This window comes from Aethalodelphis obliquidens, unplaced genomic scaffold (genome assembly GCF_003676395.1).
Source record: "Aethalodelphis obliquidens isolate GAN/ISIS:26980383/991018 unplaced genomic scaffold, ASM367639v1 scaffold3, whole genome shotgun sequence".
Lineage (NCBI taxonomy): Eukaryota > Metazoa > Chordata > Mammalia > Artiodactyla > Delphinidae > Aethalodelphis > Aethalodelphis obliquidens.
In genome coordinates this window covers 13,564,066-13,586,736 of record NW_020837947.1, presented here as the reverse complement: position 1 = coordinate 13,586,736, position 22,671 = coordinate 13,564,066, and the positions used below count along the sequence as shown (strand labels likewise).

General features: G+C 39.9%; 1 protein-coding gene across 1 annotated transcript in view; it reads right to left on the bottom strand.

Moving 5' to 3' along the window:
• Positions 1-22,671, bottom strand: part of SYNE1 (spectrin repeat containing nuclear envelope protein 1) — a 462,280-nt gene that overhangs the window by 225,781 nt on the left and 213,828 nt on the right. The window contains exons 50-59 of the mRNA XM_027083161.1: positions 20,460-20,751; positions 19,479-19,651; positions 16,924-17,233; positions 15,572-15,736; positions 10,817-11,173; positions 6,669-6,805; positions 6,265-6,442; positions 5,234-5,416; positions 1,830-1,973; positions 1,355-1,510 (exon numbers count right to left, since the gene is read on the bottom strand). Coding sequence (XP_026938962.1) covers positions 1,355-1,510; positions 1,830-1,973; positions 5,234-5,416; positions 6,265-6,442; positions 6,669-6,805; positions 10,817-11,173; positions 15,572-15,736; positions 16,924-17,233; positions 19,479-19,651; positions 20,460-20,751 — 2,095 coding nt within the window. The remainder of the gene's footprint in view (positions 1-1,354; positions 1,511-1,829; positions 1,974-5,233; positions 5,417-6,264; positions 6,443-6,668; positions 6,806-10,816; positions 11,174-15,571; positions 15,737-16,923; positions 17,234-19,478; positions 19,652-20,459; positions 20,752-22,671) is intronic.

The window sequence follows — 22,671 nt, the reverse complement described above, 5'->3', positions numbered from 1 at the left end:
TAGGTCCATAGGCTCACAGATACGACGCAAGGCTGTATGAATCTATGAGATGTGAAATAGCTTTCTAAGAAGAGTAGAAATATGAGAATAATTGGGTCAAGAAGCAGAAAGATTACAATGACAGTTTAGTGTCCCTCAGCTTACTCGCTACTCTTCTTTACGACAATTGGGATATTTTTCAGAAATTTCATTAATGTCTTCCTCACACCTTGTCTGGGAAGCCCACTGAAGTAATTTCTGCTCTCACATGATCACATTTGGTTCAACTGATACCACATACCCACATGACCTACATTGTAGCCAGTTCTAAAAAAACAATTGTCTGAGATTCTGTAATATCCCTAAATTGGGACCGTAAATGTGGTTTTAGTTATTAAAGCTTCTATCCAACAGTGAAGATTTTATGAACATAACTGTCAGCTCTTAAAGCCTTTGAGTATCTATTGATTTTTTGGTATCTAAAGAAATACAAAGGAATAGAAAGATGGCCTTAATTTATTCTCATTTCAGATATGTGCCAGATTTTCTAAAGACAAAAAAAGTAAAAAACATTGGTGTAACCACAGACTCTTTTACTCCAGCACCTATACTATTTGGCTGTCTCAAGGATGTTTTATTGGGGATGAAAACAGCAGGCCAGGAGTGAGCCCACACTAAAACAGGCAAAGCCAAGTTACAGCAGGTTCCCTACATTCTCAGATCTGAAATACAAAAGGGAAATATAGGGAACAAATGTTACAAGGCCATAAAGCTCAGGGTAGGCCGCCCTGCAACGTTCACGATGGGTCTGCTGAATGCTCTAAGTGAGGTCACTGTGGGATCCCATTTACTTTTTTTCTAAGCTGTTAGAAAAGCGCTTTAATCAGTTATAGGAATCATTGTCAATTCTGAGCTCTGCTCTAGAATCTGAGCTGAAACTCTCAATCAATACATCTTTGGCTACTATGCAATGAATATAAAGAACTGAGACAAATGGAAAACACGATCCCCCACTCCCTCCATGTAGCCCACGAAGTAAATTTAAACTGCTCTGAATTCCTGTTTTCCTAAAGTAATTTAATCTGCATATCTTTGGACACAATACTCTGAATTCTGCCTTATGTTTATGCTTTGAGGCTTCCAGATAAAAGCTCTGGGGAACATACCTCTTCAGGATTAAAGGGAATATTTTGTACAACCATAGAGATGGGAAGTCTCCTCGATGTTTGAAACCTCCTTTGCTCTTTTCAGACAAGCATGTTGAGACGATGCAGCACAAATGTTTAGCTGGGCTTGCAAGGCTAGGGAGAGCACTTACACGCCTCGGCCCTGCCCCGGCGCCCCACGCTCACACACAGCACGCGGCAGGCGTTACCTTTGTGAAATTGCTTAGAGCTAGATACTGAGAAGACAGCTGTGACGCTCGGTGCGTAAAGCTCCTGCTGGCCGCGTGGCCCTCCCACAGCTGCTGAGCTTTCTCTTTCAGCCTGTGGAGCTGAGGCTCGTAGCAGTTTATTTCCTCAAGGACAGACTGAAAAGCACAAGCAAGTCGCTATTAAGAGGCTGGGGAAGAGCACATCGCAGACAAAGCTTTGGCCCCGAGACCGAGGAAACAAACACGGGCGAGCGATAGGTGTGCCCCGAAGGCGCGGTATTATTTCCAAGCTACGCACAGCGTGGACTACAGGACGGGACAAATCACACCTCCAAGGATAGCTGGAAGACAGGACATCTGAAACTGGGGACGGGTGCACTCTAGCTCAGGACGGCAAAATCTAACTCCAGGGCGCTCGCGTGCCTCTGATCTGAATGCATGGTAGCTGGGGGCGGGGGGCTGAGGGGCTGATCACCTGCAGCTTCTGCTGTTCCCGCCTCTTGGCCGGCAGATCGTACAGGCGATTGCTGCTTTCATGCACCATCTTCTCGGTTTTACTCAGCCAGTCCTGTACAGGCTCAGCACTGACTTCAAAGTCCTTCATCTGGATCTTCAGATTCTATGAGGTTTTGGATAGTGTTAGGGACCAAAAAAAAAAAACAAATGTTAATAGCAAGTCCAGAGTCTTCACTTGGCATTCAAAGCCCACCCCAACCTGACCTCCCCACCCATCTCCCCTTCTTTTCCTGTCCCCAATGTCTGGAACTTTCTATCCTTCACCTTGGTACCAGGCTAATTTGTGAACAACCCTTTAGAGGTTTTTAAGTTCTACTTTTTAATAAATGAATGTTTCCCTCATTATCCAGCCCACCTCAGAGTTCATACACGCCCCCTTCTCAGCCTCTGTCACATCTGTTGTTTACACCAGTCACTGCATCCTTTATCATGGACTGGGCTGGATTGTGAGTTTTCACCTCATGCCAGCGAGCCTGCCTGCAAGTAGATTACGAACTCCAAGAGGGGAGGGCTGTGTCTGACACTTCCTGGGACACATCATGGTGGTCACCTTGCAGGAATATAAATAAGTCCTCACAAACATTTTGTTGATTTTGATTAATGGTGAAACAAGAAACAGCATATGGTTGATATGCTTATTATGTTTTTAATAAACAATTTGCTTATTCTGATTTATAAAGATACAAGAAACAAGAAATAGTATTGTGTGTCCACTACATAAGAATGCTGTCACCACTTTCACTGATAATTTGTAGCCGTCATATGTATTTGATAAAGTTTTATATGGTACCATTTCACCTTAGCCAAGGTGTTTATATCTACACTCTATTATTTATAAAAACGCTAGATTGAAGTGAATTTGAAATTTGTTACCATGTGAACCCGCTAAAGGATTTTAAATTTAAATTTAAATCAGAGCTTTGCGTAGAATTGTCAAAGAGCAAATCCACAAAGGTTAGCTTAAAAATCTATGTGGCAAGAACTGCAGGAGCCTGGGAGAATGGCTCAAGGTTCCATACGTATCCGATCCGGTGCCTACAATGTGGGAACAGTCATGCTGCCACAGTCCCCTCTTAGGGAGATGGTAGCTGGGAATGCTTTGGAAAATTAAAAGTGCTTCACAAATTAAGATACCAGGATAACTCCTGGAGTATTCTACTAAAATTTAAGCTTCATGAGGGCGGGAGTTCTATTCTGTTTTATTCTTTGCTGTATCTCCAGAGCTTGAAATAGTCCTTGGCAAATGGAAGACGTTCAACAAATATTTGTTGAATAATTAAATAAATTTATAAATTCAAGGTGTTTCCATTTTCCTGCCACTGGAGTCTCATGGGGCCACTAAAGGAAAAACTGGGGACCATGATCAGGAATTAGCGCTACAAAGACACGGGACTGAGCAGTAGGGGCTCAGAGATCTCATGTAAAGAGTTTGGGTTCCTCATCCAAGGAGTGAAGTCAGAGGGCCTGAGCAAAGGGCCTGGGGCACAGGAATAAAGACAGCTTGATACTAAGTCAAACAATTCCTAATGTTCCTCATATGCTTCCTATCCTTGGGGTGCATAGGCCTCCCACCAAATGTTCCCTCTGCATAATCATTCCTTCACAATGGCTTCAGTGACCACCTACAAAGCCTTAAAGCCTTCCATTTACAGAACTGTATTCATACAACACTTCAGGTCAGAGTGCCTGGGTCTACACCTTGGCTTCAATACTTACTAGCTGTGAGAACTTGGTAGATTATTTAAGCACCTTTTGCCTTAATTTCCTCAACCATAAAATAGAAATAAGAAGAGTCTCTACCTCAGAGAATGGTTATGAGGATTAAACACATTAATGTATGTTAAGTGTCTTCAACAGTGACTGGTAAATATTCACTCACTGTTTTGACAGCTCTACCCTCTCTCTTGAACTCTGAACTCACCTTCACTGCTACTTTCCTGGCCATTACCTGCTGAGTATATTGCAGGCCCATAAAATTTAACATATATTACATTGAATTAACTTTTCTATCCCTTCCCAAACTACTTTCTCTGTCATATTCATGTCTCAGTTCATGGCATCACCATTCATGTCATCTTCTGAACTAGAAACCAAAGACTTAAACTTAACTTCTCCTTCCCTGGGCCCCTCATTGAATTCTTTACCAAATCCTGTTATGTTTTCTTTTAGAGATAAAGCTCCATCCCTTATCATTTCTTGAATTCAGGCTCTTGTCTCTCTCTCATCTGGACCATTATGAAAAGCTTTCCCTGGTTTTCCGGCTACTTATTATTCGCCATTTTGGTCTACACTGGAGCCAGAGAGTTGACATGTTTATCTCCAGCTTAAAGATCAGTAGGTTCCTCACTCAGCCTTTCTCAACCCTAGCATTAAGCCCTAGTATCCTAAAGTATCCATTGTATGTAATGAATTAATCTCTCTTCTATGTACCTAGAATGGTATGGGTTACGTTCCAACCTTGTGAAAACTGAGAAAATAAATCCTGTTCTGGGGTTCAGATAAGGAATTCTGGCCAAGAGTCAAGGTCAAATTGCTTAGTATGCAAGACATCCCACTATCTGGTCCTAATCGTCAACCCCGGTCTTATCTTTGTTGCTTTTCCCACAAAATCTTACGTGAATGTCAAACCCCTCAAAGTCCCCCATTCATAGTTGACACTCATGACACCCTGGCCCTGCACATCCAATTATGGCCTGCATTAATTATGGCCATAATTAAATTAAGGCTCTATTCTGCTAGGAAGTGTTATTTTAAAAGGGAAAAGAATACTCTCCGTGCCTCACAATTTTACTCTAAGAGAAGAGTTGGCACACAAAACAGATGATCACAAGAAAAATATAATTGCACTGTGGCAGAAATTATGTTCTGATTATAATAAATTCAATTTACGTTGTCTCTGCATAAAATAAAATAACCATTGTCTCTTTGCATACTGAGCTCCAAAAACCTACTACCTGATATGTGCATTAGTTACACCATCTCAGCCATAGCATTGCCTTACGTGGATATTTCTGTTCAATTCTCTTAGGACAACTTCTTAAATTGAGGGATTTCAAATGAAAAAATAAGTGATATTGCCTAAAAGTAAGATCAGTTGTTCCTGGTGGGATGGTGCATGGGCAAGCCTATGATAACTGCCCCCACCATGCAAGAAGCTATCAAATTCCTCAGTGAGGTTCACACTGCAACACTGAGCTGTTTTTTAGAGTCATTCAGTTATCTATTAATATTCAGAGAGGGATGACCAAAATCATTAACAAGGGTATTTGGAGGTATGGAATACAATACGCTGTACTGTAACTACAATGGCAACAACTACAACAAACAGCACGGAACACGTCCACGTGGTTGGCGACAGTATACCTCTAGGGCAGATACTTTCTGGTGGAGATTTGAATGAAAGTTTTTCCAATCTTCCTTTGCAGTTGCAATTTTAGCCTGGATGCCACTAGCTTTCTCTTTGGTCAATAGAGTACTCAAAAGTTCTCCTTTAGAAAGCATCATGTTTAGCTTGTGCTGTCCATTTTCACTTTCCGACAAAAATTCCTATAAAGAAAAAGGTAAGAGATTAGGCATAATAAAATGCTTTATCCATTGAATTTACTACTTATTTCTCAACATAACCAAAGAAAAGAAATAACAATTTTTATTGTATATATTAAATGACTAAGGTTCTCTTACCCTATTTGTACAATAATACTTTATGTATTATTGTATTATGTATGTATCATATCTAATAATAATCTTATGTAACTGATATGGTTATTGTGAAAATCTGCTAGAATGCTCAGTCACGATGCTTGTCACACACAGAGAGCTTTTATTATTTCCTAAATCCCTATTAATATATAAAAATACATGCATTTAGATCAATGGACTAGTTTCTTTTCACATACACGTCAATTGTTTCAAGCAGGGGTTTACCTGAAATCTGAGTTTCTTAAGCCAAACTTTAATATGCTTATAAAGATCTAGAGGCACATTTTAATTTTTTTTTTATTTTTTATTTTTTTGCGCGGGCCTGTCACTGTTGTGGCCTCTCCCGTTGTGGAGCACAGGCTCCGGACGCGCAGGCTCAGCGGCCATGGCTCACGGGCCCAGCCGCTCTGCGGCATGTGGGATCTACCGGACCGGGCACGAACCCGTGTCCCCTGCATCGGCAGGTGGACTCTCAACCACAGCGCCACCAGGGAAGCCGTAGAGGCACCTTTTTAAACCACTTAAGCACCATTATTGGATAGTTTTTTTTTTTTTGGCTGCAAGGTTTGTGGGATCTTAGCTCCCCGACCAGGGATTGAACCCCTGCCCCCTCCAGTGGAAGCGCGGAGTCCTAACCACTGGACGCCCAGGGAATTCCCATCACCATTATTAGAATTAATTGATCACACTCTCACCTGTATTTTCTGAAGACTTGCTGAAACTTCACTAATATTTTGAGGTATATCAAAACATTTAGCTGTAGTGATCTTTGCATGAACCAACCACTGCTGGAAATCCTTGAAGGCTCTTCGAAACCTCTGCTGTAAAATCTGTTCTTTATTCTGACAGCCCTTGGATGCTTGCAAACAAAGACTAAAACCATGATTTGAAACATTTAATGGGAGGAAAAGAAATGATAAAGTAGATTAAAATAATGTTCAACAGAGTCAACAGTCCTGAGTATGTCCTCACACCATTTGGTAATGTATTTAAGATTAATTAATTTATATTATTACTGAACTCACAACTTAAAATAAACAAACCTCTGGCTTCTTATTTGTGTGAAAATATTTTGAATATCAGTAAGGTTCACGCTCACCAATTATATTCTTTAATCAAGCCAGAAACTTTTCTGCTGTATGTACTCAGGTCTCTGGAAAAACGACAAAGTTCATTCAGCTGAGACTTGAGATCCTCTGTCTGAGGCTCTGCTTTTTGTAGAGCAACCAGTATCTCCTATTAGGAAATAACAAGACAGAGGAACAAGCATTTAAACAGGGTAATTTCCACATCCTCATACTATACATGCATAAATCACGTAATAAATTATTAGTGAGGGAAAACCCAACACAGTAGATTCAGTAAAGAAATGAGACCTATTTTCAGGACTCCCCAAGGCATATAATAGCGCTCGGTTAATCTGCATCCTGTTCAAGGCATGGATAACCACTTGAGCATTCAATGTTACCGGGTAGTCAAGTGATCAAGTAACTTAAAGTGGGACAAGAAAAAGAAAAGCAAAAACAGCCTAAATTGTTTAAAAAAAAAAAAAAAAATACCAGTCTGCCTAGGCCATTGGAAGATGTGTATGAATATTGTTGGTGTGAGGTGAAGGTGAAGAGAAATCATTTCAAAAAAAAGCAAGACTTATTTGGGATTAAAAAATACATAAGGCAACTGGTTTTATGTAGTTTGTAGGGTTAACTTTCATATTAAGAATTTCTTACATTCCAGAGGTCTCATTTAACTAGTAATTTATTCATTTCATAGTTTCATTCATACAGTCATCAAGTATTTGCTAAATGTCTGGCATGTGGAGCTCACAGTTTAACAAATGAGAGAGAGAGACGTGAATAATCACAGTACTGTGAGTACTTAATCCAAAATAAAGTGTTGGGATTTGACAAGTGCACCTTGAAATCAAGGCCACGGTCTACTGAGTTACACAAGGTGCTCTGCAACCAGAGCTTTCTCCTTATAGCTTGTCACAAGAAGCACATGAGATCACCAGCATCAAATACTTAGCACAATTCCTGTCACACCAGGAGCCTAATTAGTAAAGACAGCAGGTTATTTAAGTGGGACTATGTGGATAATAGTAGCGCCAAGGTAAAAACAAAAAAAATTAAGGAGGAGAGGCAAGAAGTTGAGTAACTACTCGGATAGCTGTTGCTGTTACTATTATTATTCTCAGAGATATTTATCAAGGCCTGGCCTAGATCTGCAGGAAAACCGTGCCTCTCAACAAAGTAGGTCTGTGCGGGATCCCTCATCCTAGAAAATGGCATCACTGTTCTCCCACTGATCTGAATCAGAAAACTAAGCATCACCTTGGCCTTGCCCGTTTCCTTTCTCATTCCATACAAGAGAAACGAGGGCTGGTCTATTCTGTGTCTTAACTGTTTTAATGAGTTCAGTTATCTCTTTTCTTCTGCTTCTCAGCTCTCACAGACCCCATTTACTCTCTAGAATGGCACAGTGTTCTCTGAATGTGAATCCTGTTCTCTAGTTGTCTCTTCTGTGTTTTCTCAATTCTTCAGTAACTGTGGATCCTGATGCCGTGCTTCCACCTCACCCATCTGGTCAATATGTAATCACATCTCAAGGCTCAGCTCAAATCACAGCTCCTCTAAGGATTCTCCGCCCTCTGTCCCACCTCTTAGGGGCTTATTTTGAGGACGCACAGCAACTTGTTGGCACTCATCGCAATCCACAGTCCCCAGTGGTCTTGAGTTTGTTGGCCTTTCCACCTACACTGTGATTCTGAGAGGAGGGATGCTGTTCTTGGTTTTAAAATTTGTTACTTAGCTTAGTGGCTGGGCCATAGAGGAGTCTAAAATATTTTTATCTATAAAATTCACAAATAATAACTAGAAAGTTTCTCTCCAAACACTAAAATACTAACTACTAATTTACACCACATTGAACCATTTATTTAAAGAAGGACATTATAACAACTAAAGAAATTTACCATATACCAAAAAGTAAAAAGAACCGGAGATTCAAAGTGGTCATTTATAAATTAGATGATATGAAAAGTGCAAAGCTTTTGACCAAAGCTTTTGACTAAACATTTTTTCTAAACTTCATCATAGATTAAAGCTTTGTAGCAGAGTCTTTCATTTTATACATATCAGCTCATATACTTCTGTTTCAGTTAAGTCCTAGAATGCATTTTTTTCCTTAAGGTTATACAGGTTAATAAAATTGCTAAATTTCTAACACTAATAACCTAGTGGATATTAAAAAATATGAGTTTTGCAAACAGAGTGAACAAGATATTTTGCAACATGATTTAATATAGTTTACAGATGATGGTCCATTTTTGTTTTTTCAAGGATTTCTTGAGTCTCATCACTTAACTGCAGAAGAGAAAGTAAACACTTGTGAAGGTTTGTGACTATTATTATGATTTTCAACAATGACAACCCCTGCCTTACAGCAAAACAATGCCAAAGAACCCTGGCAAATCCATTATTTTGTAAAACTTTTCCTATGTATTCATATGTAATGGAAGTATTATCTCTCTTTTTTTTTAATTAAAATGTTTTCCTAGCTTTATTGAAATATAATTGACATACAACGTTGTAGATACATGTAAGGTGTATAATGTGTTGACGTGATACATGTATATGTTGCAAAATGGTTGCCACCAGAGCATTAGCTCTCACTTCCCTCTCATCACGTAACTACCATTTCTTTTTTTGTGGTAAGAACATTTATTATCTCCGTTTCTATTTTTCATTTATTTTTTCTCTCCATTTTATTGAGATATAATTGACACACAGCACTGTATAAGTTTAAGATGTACAGCATAATGTTATCTCCAAAATAGCATTATTAGAAAGAAAAGAAAATCTGATTATTGGGAGGCAATGTAGTACTGTCATCAAAAGTATGAACTTTGGAGCCAAATATGGAAGTAGGTTTAAGCAGAGGGCTGTCAGCTTTGAATTACTAGTACAATTAAAAGTCCATATTCACTTTTGCATTATCCTGTGCATTTCTTATAGGATTCACCTATTATTTTCACTAATAGTATCAATGAAAACTTGGTAGAATAGTAATGTAATCTAAACACAACCAAATCTTTCTTTTCTAAAAATTTCATTCATACTAGTGGAAGAGAAAGGAAGGGAAGCAAAAAAGAACTAAAAACATTATAAATGATTTTTGTGATATCGGAGTGAATAATACTGATCACATGGGACAATTACCAACTTCCTTGTCCCTGTTTTACAGAAGTGTTTTCTGTGCTTTATTCTAAGGCTTAAGCCTAAAGGATAGGAAAGGTATCAGGAAAAAACAAAGAAACAAACAAAAACCCTAGAAACATTATAAATAAAATAGTATAAAGAGATGATTATAAAGTTTTATTTTGTGGTGTGCTATATTTCAAATATTTGATTTAAAACAAGACAATGTTGGAAATACTACATGACTTACTACAATACTGGCTGAAGTTATTTTGAAAAGATCATAACACAAATAGAAACAGAGACGTTTATACTAAACTTCCTTTTAAGGACATCCACGATTCAGAGCACTATAAAACTGCAGATATCGAAAGGCTTTCCGTGATACTATTTAACAATAAAAGAAAGAAGACTTCAAGCTTCTGCCCATTCTTCACTCTTCCTTTTATGCTTCCCTTCCTCACATTCTGAAAGAGCAGCTATTAGTTTAAAAAAGAAAAAAGTCCACAAGGCAACTGGTGAGTGTGACCAGGAGCTCTGTTAACGGGTTAATTCAAGCACAGCTGTCAAACCCACACAGGAGAGCTAACCGGGGGGGAAAACTATTAGCTGTGCTTTAGGAGATTACCAAACGTTTCTTCCAAAGCTATAAATTCAATCATTTAATTGTTAGAGATAACTCCCTGGCAGGAAAACAGCTATGACTCTCGGTCTATTTATGCCTGTGCCCACAGGCCATTTTTTCAGACTGAATGGCTGAACACAATATTACAAACTCTTACACCATAAGAATGAAAGTAAAATATTTCCACTTACAGTAAATGCTGCTTATGGTAACTAAAAACTCCCTCTCCCTTATGTCTGTATTTTTACAACGGTTTGATTTATGAGAAAAGGAAACAGATCAGCTTTACAAATTTAGTTAGGTAAACACTTATTTTTCCAAGTGTGAACGTTGCATGTTCTTAGTTAGCAAGGATTTTTTAGCAACAAGGAGCGGCAAACAAAAATTTGAGCAGAGCCACAAGCAGAAAACAGGAAGCCAACTTACCCGGCCCTTCTGCCAGCATTCCACTAGCTCCTGATCTGTGTTCCTGCCTTCCAGGAGGGCTAACTGCTGAGCCCAGCTTGTCAGGAGGGCACCGAACTGTCCCAGGGCCTCCTCCAGCTGAGCCACTTGGCCTGAGAACTCCTGCTCCGAAAGGGCCATTTGGCTAACCAGGTTCTCCAAGCTAGTCTGAGTTTGGAAAACGCTGTCTTCCCACTGCTTCCAGTCGGCACGCAGGGCCTGCATCTCCGTGTCCAAGAGCTCACAGCCACTGGCACTTGTGTTCTGTTTCACTGCAGGGGCCAGCGACTCCACTCTGCTTAGGCGGCTTGCACCAATCTCTCTGGAATCCAACAGCTCCTGTAATGGAATATCACCATGGCAACCGAGAAGGCTCTGAGTCACTTGGGCTGCAAGTTTCCAAATGTGTACAGAGGGGGACCCTGTCCTGCTAGGGAGTTTTAGCAAGTGTGCTGCAAGGAACCGGAATCAATTCATCCCCCTTCTCCTAAGTCATAATAGCAGAGAATTATCATTGTGAGTGCCAAGGTTTGTGGCCAAATGAGTTGAGGAAGCCACAACATCCTGAAACAGACTAAAGAGGGACCCTGAAATCAGGCATTGTTTGAATATGTGAAACTATCTTGTTAGTGATTTAAATATTTGCCTGTGGTGTATTGCTCCTGTAAATGTGTGAATCCTACTTTTCCCTAAGTTGACGTCAAGACAAGTGAACGAGGATTGCAGAAGAACTGTGCTCTGCTCGTGTCTCTACCCCATTTCCATTTTCTTCCCCGAGACGGTGGCTCAAACCACACTTCCGTTCCACTAGGAATCAAGCTAAGCCATCACAATAAAAGAATAAGCCCAACTCAATTTCAAATACTTCCGAACGTTAAGTAAACATTGTTATAGTAACTAAAATAAATAATTCACAGACGTACTTATTCAAAAGTTCAAAGTAACCTTTAGACAGCATTCATTTATTACTCTTATTTTTACTTTTTTTTTTTTTTTAATTTATTTATTTATTTAGTTTTGGCTGTGTTGGGTCTTCGTTTCTGTGTGTGGGCTTTCTCTAGTTGCGGCGAGCGGGGGCCACTCTTCATCGCGGTATTTTTACTTTTAAAACCCTCACTAGAAATTTAACAGTTTAACTGTAACTTTTAGGCTTAAAGCACAAAATACTCTAAAAGATAACAAGATAAAATTAAAATATGAATTGTTGATTAGGTTAAGTAGTGGCATTTCTTTCTGAGGATAGATTCTTTTACAGAATCTGTGTGGATGTTTATATATTTACATATTTATGGCTAAAGCCAGGATTTTGTTAGTATTAATACAAAATTATGACTTTGTTCCTGGATTAAATAGAAGGAAAAGATGATTATTAGGAAAAAAAACTTCCAGAAGAAAATCAATTACAAATTAACAAGTATAGGAAAAATAGGGGTATTAAGTATGAAGCCTGTTTAACAAATTATGTTAAACACAACTATATCTTAGCTAATCTATATAATATAGTTCACATTTCATTAGATTAGCTTGAAATAAATATATCTTCTCACAAGTATATACGAGAGCCACATTTTAGTATAGATCATTTGAAAGTATTTATATAGCAGTCCAAAGTACAGTCTCATGAAATCCTTATGCACGTTTAGCATTTATATACACATTCATCACCCTTTTCTCGGCAGTAGGATGCTAAAAATCTTTTTTGTTTATCAATGCATGTGGTAAGTAGTGATTTGATGAAGAAAATAACTTTTTGAAAAGAGCTAGGTATAATTATTGGATTTAAATACTTATAATTTTCCTCTGTGAGTGATTTCGAATTTCCTCTGTGAGTTCGGAGGGTATCTACTATCAAAAATCAGTTTCCCAAAATACTCTCTAAGGCATTATCCCCGTGTTCTTTGCATGACGTTGGGATATTTCAATATTTGCAATCACTAATTCCACTCATCCAGATTTTGAAGAAGGATATTATCGTTTAAAAGTGTTCTGAGGGCTTCCCTGGTGGCGCAGTGGTTGAGAGTCCACCTGCCGATGCAGGCAACACGGGCAACACGGGTTCGTACCCCGGTCCGGGAAGATCCCACATGCCGCGGAGCGGCTGGGCCCGTGAGCCATGGCCGCTGAGCCTGCGCGTCCGGAGCCTGTGCTCCGCAACGGGAGAGGCCACAACAGTGAGAGGCCCGCGTACCGCAAAAAAAAAACGTGTTCTGAAATGACTTTTTCATGTATTTCCCCATCTTGTATTTAAACTGTAAAAACATATTATATGCACATAACACACCCTCATACACACACACGTTTGGCTTTGAAGTTGCCTGTTCTTGGTTACTGCTGGGGGGTGAGGAGGGTTGACATTGAAGCACAGAGGAGGTGCTACCTGACTTTCTCCAAGGTCCCTCCTCACACACACAGCAGCCTACACTCAGGCCTGACCTGGACTTTGATAGACAACCTCTGTCAGGCTGTACATTCTCCTTCCCAAACCCAATTTCTTCCTGCCAGCTCCTTCTCCCACATTTCCTATATTTTTTGAAGTGTTGTATAAAAGCATTTCGGAAAAAGAGCATTTGGCAACCCAGAATGCAGCCTTTGTAAAAGAATTTCCTTGCTTTTCTGATATCAACATCTCAAAGCATGAGTTCATCCTTGCTATCTGGTCTTCCACCCTACTCTTCACTCCCCAATCCACGTCATCCAGTTTCTCTCCTGACCTGACTGTGGAAATGGCTCTCGGTGATCGCCAAGCAGCCTAACTGCCCAGTTCAGGGGCACTCGTTAGTCCTCCTCTTTTATTTTAATTTAATTTTATTTATGTTTTACTTTTTAATTTTTTTGGCAGCGTGGCATGTGGGATCTTAGTTCCCCAACCAGGGATCGAACCCATGCCCCCTGCAGCGGAAGCATGGAGTCTTAACCACTGGACCACCAGGGAAGTCCTGTCATAGTCCTCCTCTTAATGGCCCCTTCTTGATGTCTCTGTGATGGTGACCACCTCCTCCACCAGGGGCCCTGGTGGTACCACACTGTCCTTTCCCCTCTCATTATTATTTCTCCTCTCTTTTCTCCCTCTCCCTTTCAAATTCTCCTCTGAGGCCCCTTATATATTGATAACACCTGGATTTTGGTCCCGTGCACATCATTCTGTTGGCTTTATACGTAGGTCTTGGTTTCGTTCACTCTGGTGGCTTCAACTACGAACTGTGTGCTGATCATTCCAACTTGTGTCTTCAATCCAGCTTCCTAATCTAAAATTCAGACCTGAACATCCAACTACCTCCTGGACGTCACCAGCTGGCAGTTCAAATCCACCTGTTCACACTGAACACCTCATCCTTCCTCTGTAACCCGTCTCCTCTGCATGAACTTGTTTTCCTCAGGTGGAGACAGCTCTGCTGACTCTAGGTAAAGTCCTGACCTTCACCTTTGACTTTTCTCACATTGTCACTCCATAGCCAATTAAATCACTCATTTACGAAATCCACTTTTCTTATCGTGTTCTATGTTGCTAAATGCTTTATGCGCACGATCTAATTTAGTCCTCAGAACTACTCTGTGAAGCAGGTACTACTGCTATTCTTATTTTACCAACTAAGGAAGAGGCTTGAGGACATCAAGTGGCTTGCCCAAAGACACAGCTAGAAAAGCAGCAGAGACAAGATGCAGCGTCAGGGTCTGATTCGAGAGCTTGAACTTGAAAAGTCTTATGAGCTATCGTTACCTTTGAGGTCTTATTTTATAAACATCAGTTTGTGCATCATCATTCCCTCCTACACTGCAAGTGCCTTGAGGATTGCACAACCCTGGCTGAATAAGTGGATAGATGGATGGATGAATGGATGGATAAGTCAAAATATTAGTGAGGAATATATGGAAGTATTCTAGGGAATCATACAGGTAATAAGAATTTAAGAAGTGGCTTTATGTGATTATCTCATTTAAAACCTATGTGGTCACTGTAAGATTTAAATAAGATAATACCCTCCGAACATTTAAAAGTAAATCCTCAAAATATAGTTATTATTGTTATCATCAACTATTATTTTTATGTTCTGATTTCCAGCTATCACAATTATACTACGTATTCCAGCATTTCCTCATCTATAACTAAACAACTGAGGATTTCATCACTGCCTAGTTTTCAGATTAAAATCTATTATTTCCACAGAGGGGAAATTATTGTAATTTAATATTCAAGTAACTAGAAATATACTTGTTCCAGCTCCCTCAGATCAATGAATTTCGGTTTTTTAAGTTGCTCTTATAAGCAGTAACTAGGTGATAGTTTTAATGCCCTTTAAAGTACTGTCTTCCATTATGTTGTTGTGCTATTGGCTAGGAAGGCAGAATAGAACAAGTGAATGGCACTTCCCAGTTATTATTCAAATGTGTTTAACCCACTTACTGCATAAGCTTTTCTTCCACTGTGCGAGAAAGTAGTATCTGGTTTTGTCAGCCCACTAGTCTGGGGCATATTTCTTCGGCTTTGATGCTATAGCAATCAGCACATTTGCATACAGAAGCATCTACAGACAATGTTCTATTTTCCTCACCAGTGTAAAGTGCTTTAAATTCCCTTTTTTCTCTTGCCTAAGGGCAAGGTAATAAATACCAACAAATGGAAAATAGGAAGAAAACATTTTAAATAAAAAGTCTTATCTACAGAATCTTTATCACAGGTGTGTGATACTCAAGAACCGATGAAAGAATGAAGTTATAAAAGTCTGTCCATTTTCTGACCTTAATTTTAGATAATTTTTTCTGGGTGGCTGATGAGTCTCCAGACATATCCGACCACCGATGAAGGTCTTCCTTTGCTGAATGCAGCCAATCAGTGAATTCCTGGACTGCGTCTAAATACATGAGATGATCTTTCACAATCTCTTCTACTTTCCTCATTTTCTCCTAGTAGCCAAAGAAAAGAGTACTTTAACAATAGTAATTATTGAGAATCTGAAATCAGACAAGGTAACAGGTCTCTTAATCATCTGAGAAGATTTCATTCTTATTCCTGAATTTTCTCTATGTTTGATATCTTTAACTGAAAAGATAAAATTTTAATTAGACTGAAAGACATTGAAGAAGCAACCATTTTCCTTTAGGTATTTTTTTAGTTTAGCTTAGAATAAAAATCTATGCTTAATGAATGTTGACTAACATCCCTCACTAATAATCCACTTAATTATTATTACTATAACTATTTTTGTTATTCAGGCAATTATTTGTGTTGCCTTTGTGTACAGTATTCTGCTCAGCACTTTAAATGCATTTGCTCATTTAATCCTCACAACAGCCATATGATGTAGATACTATTATTAACACTATATTAAAGGAAGGGACCTCCAGAGGTTACAGAGGTTAAGTAACATGCCCAAAGTCATATATCCAAAAGAGGGTCAAAGTCAGATTTCAAATGTAGGTCTTTTTGACTCAAAAGTCATAGCTCTTAATCACTACCAAAATAAAAATTAAGATAAACTAACACATATGTTAAAAATTGTAGTGTTAATAATACAAAGATAGTTCCCCAAAGGAAAACCAAGAAGGGGGGGCGGAAATTTCTCCCTTACTTTCTTTAACATTCTCACAAATACACAAAAGAAAACTCATGGAAGAAAGTAATAATTCAGAGATAGAACTGAGAGAAAACCTTGATATTACATGAAGGAGTCTATTTCTTAGAGAACAGGAAAATGCAGTTTTTACTAAAATGAGAAATAAATACTTGGCACATGATTGAAATCTGGGAGGTAACTAGACTTGCTTTAATACAACAAATGTAAGTGGCAGCATAAGAGAAAGAACTCTAGACCCTGACGATTGGGTCTCAGGCAATCTTACAAAGAAAAGAAGTGGGTTGATTACCATTCTAAGTGGAGAAAAGATGAAAAACCAAAGAATAAAAAATAATCCCAACATTGCAGAAAGAGAAAAATTCATGAGCGTTCATTGGTGAGAAATGACCCTTTATGTAATACCTGTTCACTAAAGATACACATAGTTCCAGAGCAGCCAGTTCTCCTATAATTCAGCCCATAGTGTATTCTTTACCTGAACCTTGAAGGTTTTTTTCTTCACTATAAAGCACTAACCTTGGAAATGGTCATTATATCATTAAACTGGGTTTTCAGTTCCTCTTGAGCCGCTTCCTTGAAAGACTCATCCTCAGTCTTCTGGTAGAGCTCCCTGGCCTTGGCGGTGAGTCGCTGCAGGACTGCGGCGTGATCTTCCGCCTCAGATACGACGGACTGAAAGTGGTCCAGAAGGGAAAACTTCTCTTTCAGACCCGGCTGCGGTTGCAAGGGATGTTCTACCTTTTGATCCACTGATTCCATCCACTGCTCCAACTGGTTTTTCCTCTCTAGATAGTCATTCCATTGGCTAATCACAGACTCTAAAGTGCTAGAATTAATGTCACATGTTATAAAAATAAGTTATCTTAACATCTCTACTAAAAACCATTCATGAGGGCATTGCAGTCATGTAAGCCGTTTTGCTGAATGCTATTGAAGTGATGAAAACACTGCTTTTAAGTGCAGGGAGAAACATGACTCCTCTGACCCACAACACAGTTTCTTCAAATGAAAATAAATCTATGTCAAACTTGAAGATGCTGTAGTCACATATGCATCTGGGCATTTGTCTTGCAAATGCTAATTGTCTAAATGAACAGACACATACATGTGTTACATTGAGAAAACATCAGCTCTGGGGCATCAGTTAAATTTTATTGAATATACATCAATTCTTTATTTTCTTGGACTCAGTTTATCTTATTAAAGTCAGATGATTATTTAGTGACAGGAGTGAAAAATGTAAGGTATTCTTTCTGGGTAAATAATATAATTAGATTGATTTTTCACTTAAGGATATAATACACAATGTTTAGGGCTCCTGTGTTGAATGTGTGAAGGAATAAAGGTTCAGTGCATTAATAATATAAGAAATTTAGTCACTAAAGTCACGTAAGTAAGAGTCAAGTAAATAGCTCTCCAGACTGGCATTTTTAAAACCCCTCCAATATTCAGCTTTGTAAACTATTCAAAACTCACTTTCAGTGACCCCTCACACCCTCCCTTGCATATAATCCTATGATCCTGGAGTTATATCTGTGGTGAATGTACTTCCAAATTGTTCCTTTTGCTCAAATTGTTCCTTTTACATCAAGAGAAACCTCCTCATACATACCCTAAAGCCCTATTCTTTCCTCAAAGAATTTTCTAGAAAGTGCAAATCAATCTCACTTCTCCAGAAGCTACCCCAAGCCCTGCCTTCTTCCACAGTCTCATAGCATTTCAGTAACACAATCTGAGTCAGCGTTTCATTGTTATTTGTGGAAGGTATCCTACCCTAGCCTCCGAGCACTTCGAGGGCAAAACCTACCTTGTTCAGTTTCATTATTTTAGCACAATAATTTGAGCCCTGCGACTGCTCAGAATGCAGTTGCCAAATGTAATTTCTTGCTGAAAGGGGGAAATCAAGGATTTGAATCTGCTTCTTGTGTGTAACATTTTATTCTAGCATCAGGAAAATATTCACCCGTATTCCTATTCACTTTTATGAAGCTGGCCTGTTGCCAAGCATTGGGAAGTTTAGTTCATGCTCCAGCGGTCTGCTCTACAGAATAACAGAATCATGGGATCTGATTTTTTTCTTTGCTGCCCATTATGAGTTGTGATGAAGACTGAAGTCCTGCTGACTTTGGGAGTCACCACCTACACTCCATGTTTAAAGGAAACAAAACAAAGCATCATTCCCCAAGTTTTAGTTGTAACCATGGTTCACTGTTTACACTGCAGTGAGTCACTGCAGTGTTGTTTTGTTTTGTGATGAACTTTAATCTTTTATTCATCTGTTTATTAAGATTGTATTGAGCACACACTTCTTCAGTGATCAAACATATAACCTTTAGAATGTGCCTCCTGGAATGGGTTTTGGTATTTTGGTATGACTTTCGAAAGTCATTTGTCCAACGAGCCAGCCAGATTATTTGCTGATACTCGGAGAAGAGGGAGGAAGATAAAGTCTTCCACTCACAAATATAACACAACAACAACAACACCTGGTGTAACAATCCGTATCTTCTCTACTTTCTCATCAGCGTCTAGCGCAGGGGGTTTGGGCGAGCTGGAGGATGTTTGTGTGAGGGTGTCCACGCAATGCACGAGGTTGGCCTCACGCTAAATGCCAGGATACCCCATCGCCGGGGTGGTCAAATACTCTCCCCATATCTCCATATCCCCAGTGTCAGTGATATTACTTCGGTTGAGAAGAAGATTTATATGTAAGCCTAACAGTTGCCAATGACTTAATTTCCCTTAAAAAGCAAAAAGTTATTAAAGTTGTTAAAGACCACATATCCTTGCTTTGATGAATTGAAAGGAGGTACAATTCCACGAGAGGTATTATGGGAGATGCAAATATTGCAAATATTACACACACACACACACAAAGTAAGTAAACAAACAAACAAAACTGGCCTTTGCAGTTACAGAAAATACCATCTAGGCAAAGACAGACATGCACACAACCAGCTCTAATAATATGCTTGGAAACTCTCCTGCAGGATACCCTCAGCGTGCACCATCATTTTACTAAGCCACTGGGTTTGAGTCAGGCAAAGAAACACTAAAAATAGGCTCTGTACCTCTGAGCACGGACGGAGGAGCTCATGATGTCAGCCCACACATCTTTAAGCGTCTGTAGCTGAGTCTCGATTACCTTCTGACCTTCCTTGTTGCTACTTCTCAAGGCCTGTTCCCCTTTGCCAATGGCCATATTCAGTTTGACTTCCCCTTCACCTTTCATCAGGAGAATATCCTATGAAGGAAGAATGAACACTTGTCAGCAGGATTACTAAAACCTTCTGATGTTTTGAAAAACGGCCGTGTTTCCCATGAGAATCAAGGTAGGGCACACCTTACTCATCTTAAAATGAAAAAACAACAACAACGTCAAACTCTGTGCCCTACTGCACTGTAATACCTTACTTAAATATTAGATGTCCGGGAGTCTGGGAGTCAGAGATGAACTCCGATTAAGTTCTTGGAAAACTTTGGGCCACTAGCCTAGAAATGGAACTTTACTGAATTTTGCATCAGAGCAAAAAGAAGTCATTCTGAAAATGAAGACACACCTGTCAAAAACTTAACAGTCCCGTTTTCACTGCCTGGCTCATTTCTGCCTTTCAAGCTCACCTTCGCTGACTGCAGGCTGGGTTGGTAGCCTCTTTTGTACTTCAGTCATGGCCCCTACATACAGGCTGCACTGCAAGTAACAAGTTACAGGTTGGTGTCTCCCACTAACTGTGAACTCCTAGAATGCAAGGACTAATTTTTGTTTCTATATTCCTATCAACTTGCATAGTGCTTAGAGTAGAGTAGCTTTTCCATAATGTTTGCTAAATGTTTACTAAAAAACCGCAAAAATTATTTTAAAGCTATTTGAACAAAAATATTCCTTTACAAAAGAGAAAAATGATCCCTCCAAATCCTTTTTGCCCAGTTTCTCCATGCTGCCTACATACTCCTCACGTGGAGGCTCACAGAACAACGAGGACCCAACTGAAACATGTGAATCTACTCAAAGTCTTCCGAAGGCAGCCGTGTCGGGCTGGCGCCCCGCGCACCTGCACTTGTGACAGCTGTCTCTCCAAGGCGTCTCTGCCCCCCACGGTGCTCTCCGCACAGGCCAGTCTGTCTTGCATATCTTTCACGCAGGACCACATGCTCTGCAGCGCTTCCTCCAGGGCCTCGTGCTCCTGCAAGGCCATCTGGCAGCTCCGGAGCTTCTCCTTGGTCTTTCGGAGTAAGTTCTGATAGTTAGTGAGGAGCTGGGAGCACAGGCGGGCTTCTTTCCCAGCGCCATGGCCTTCTTCACTGAGAAGCTGCCCTCTCTGGGAAAGCTTGTCAAGAGACTCTCTAAAGAAAACAAACAAACAAAAATTTAATTCTGACATTCTGGAGCACAGGGGAGTGATAACTGATTGTTGACATTAGAGCAGTGACCAGACAAGAGCTCACAGCTGACATGCCTTTCGGTGAGGATGCTGGGGGCCCTCAGAGGGCTGGCTACCTCGTTCCCTGTGGTTTCTCTGAATGTAGTCAATTCACATGGGGGATTTGATTCGCTCTGTGCTATGCCTAGATGCCAGCCCACTGTATTGTTAGGGATTCACTTCAGGAAGTGGCCCAGGCCTGCCTCTTCAAGCCGATCTCTAACTTTTCTCCATTCCTAGCTAATGCTCTAACCATAAACAGCTCCCTGAAATTCCCCAAACGCTATGTTTCTATCGTGTACACACGGAGACTCCTGCTTCGTTAAAACTCTTCTGCTCTCTTCTGCTTCTTCTCTGATTGGCCCTTCAAATCTCAGTGCAGTTATCACATCCCCAGGAAGCATCATGATGACTCCTCTTCTGGGTGCCCTCTGCCTGTCTTACTCTCTCACCTCATACACTCTGTCTGTCTCAATCCACAAGGCTTTCACCTTCTAGAAGCCAAGGCTGTTACATTCATCTCATATCCCAGGACCCAGCATGATGTCTGGCAGAGATAAAATGCCAAAAAAAAAAAAGTTTCTTTCAAAAGGCCATCTTATGAATACTTATGGGTTCCTTTGTTGTATCTTGGGAACTTTTCTCATCTCAGTTTGGGGTTATGTTGATTAGGTCAAGGGAAAACATTATCATGTGTGGCTGGGTAGGCTTCATCTTGTTTCATGGATGTCTGAATTCCAATCAGCACATCTATCAGGAAATGCCTGGGATACCAGAAGGGAGAGTACAGATGACATAATGCAAACTGTTGTGAATGCTAGAAAAAGAATAGGAAGCCCATCTCCTACATTGTCTTTCTTTTTTTTTTCCTACTCTGTATGTAGAGAGCATCCTATGGGCCTCTGTGAGATACGTAAGACTTATACAACATTACATATTCTTTAAAATACATCTCTTTTACTTGCAATCTGCTTGAGACATGAAGGTGAGACATGAAAGTGGTTTAAGCAAAGATGTGAGTTAAATAATAATTCAAGATGACAGATATCACTTGTTACCATGAGGAGAACCGCTTAATGGATGATAAAAATTCAATGATTCTCAAGTTTGGTGTTCTTTTGAAAAATACAGGACATCCCCCCAAGATATGCAAAGTACTGGAAAATATTAGGACAAAAAAACTCCAAAGGACTAGGGGGGAGCAAGTGGCAAGCAAGTGAAAGAAGTCGGATGACTCAGCTGGAGAAGCTGGGAGACCAGCAGAGCACATTAGGATCACCCTGAGAAGCACCCAGCGCTAAAGAAGCTGGGAGCAAATACACCTAAGGACTCTTAGCATCTGGTCTTGGAATATCAGAGAGTAATAGCTCAGGAAGAATATGTAAAGTCATTTCAAATGTTTGAAAGGAGGAGAGAAGTAGGTCTGGCCATGTAATACTGTACCTAAACAAGAGTCAAGATTTAAAAAGTAAATAAAGTGCAGTGTAATTTTCAGGAAGTTATAGAGTTAGAATAATGCTATTATTCTGTTAATTCAGCAAATATTTTCTATTGTTGGCACTATACTAGATAAAGATGATAAAGACCTGATGGTCTCTGGCCTTGAGATACTCACCATTGGGTTGGGGTTTATTAAATTGAAACTGAGCAGGACCTTGTGGGGCCCTCCCAGGTAAAAAAGCCCTTCTGGGTCCCCTGTCTCTTTGTTCATAGGAAAGCTGTAGTCTCCCAGGCCTCCTTGAGTCACAAAGGAGCAGGCTCAAACAGTTAACGATTAGGACAGTAGAGTCACAGAATCTTTAGTTCCTCCCTGAAGATACGTAAGTGTCTGATGCACATTCCT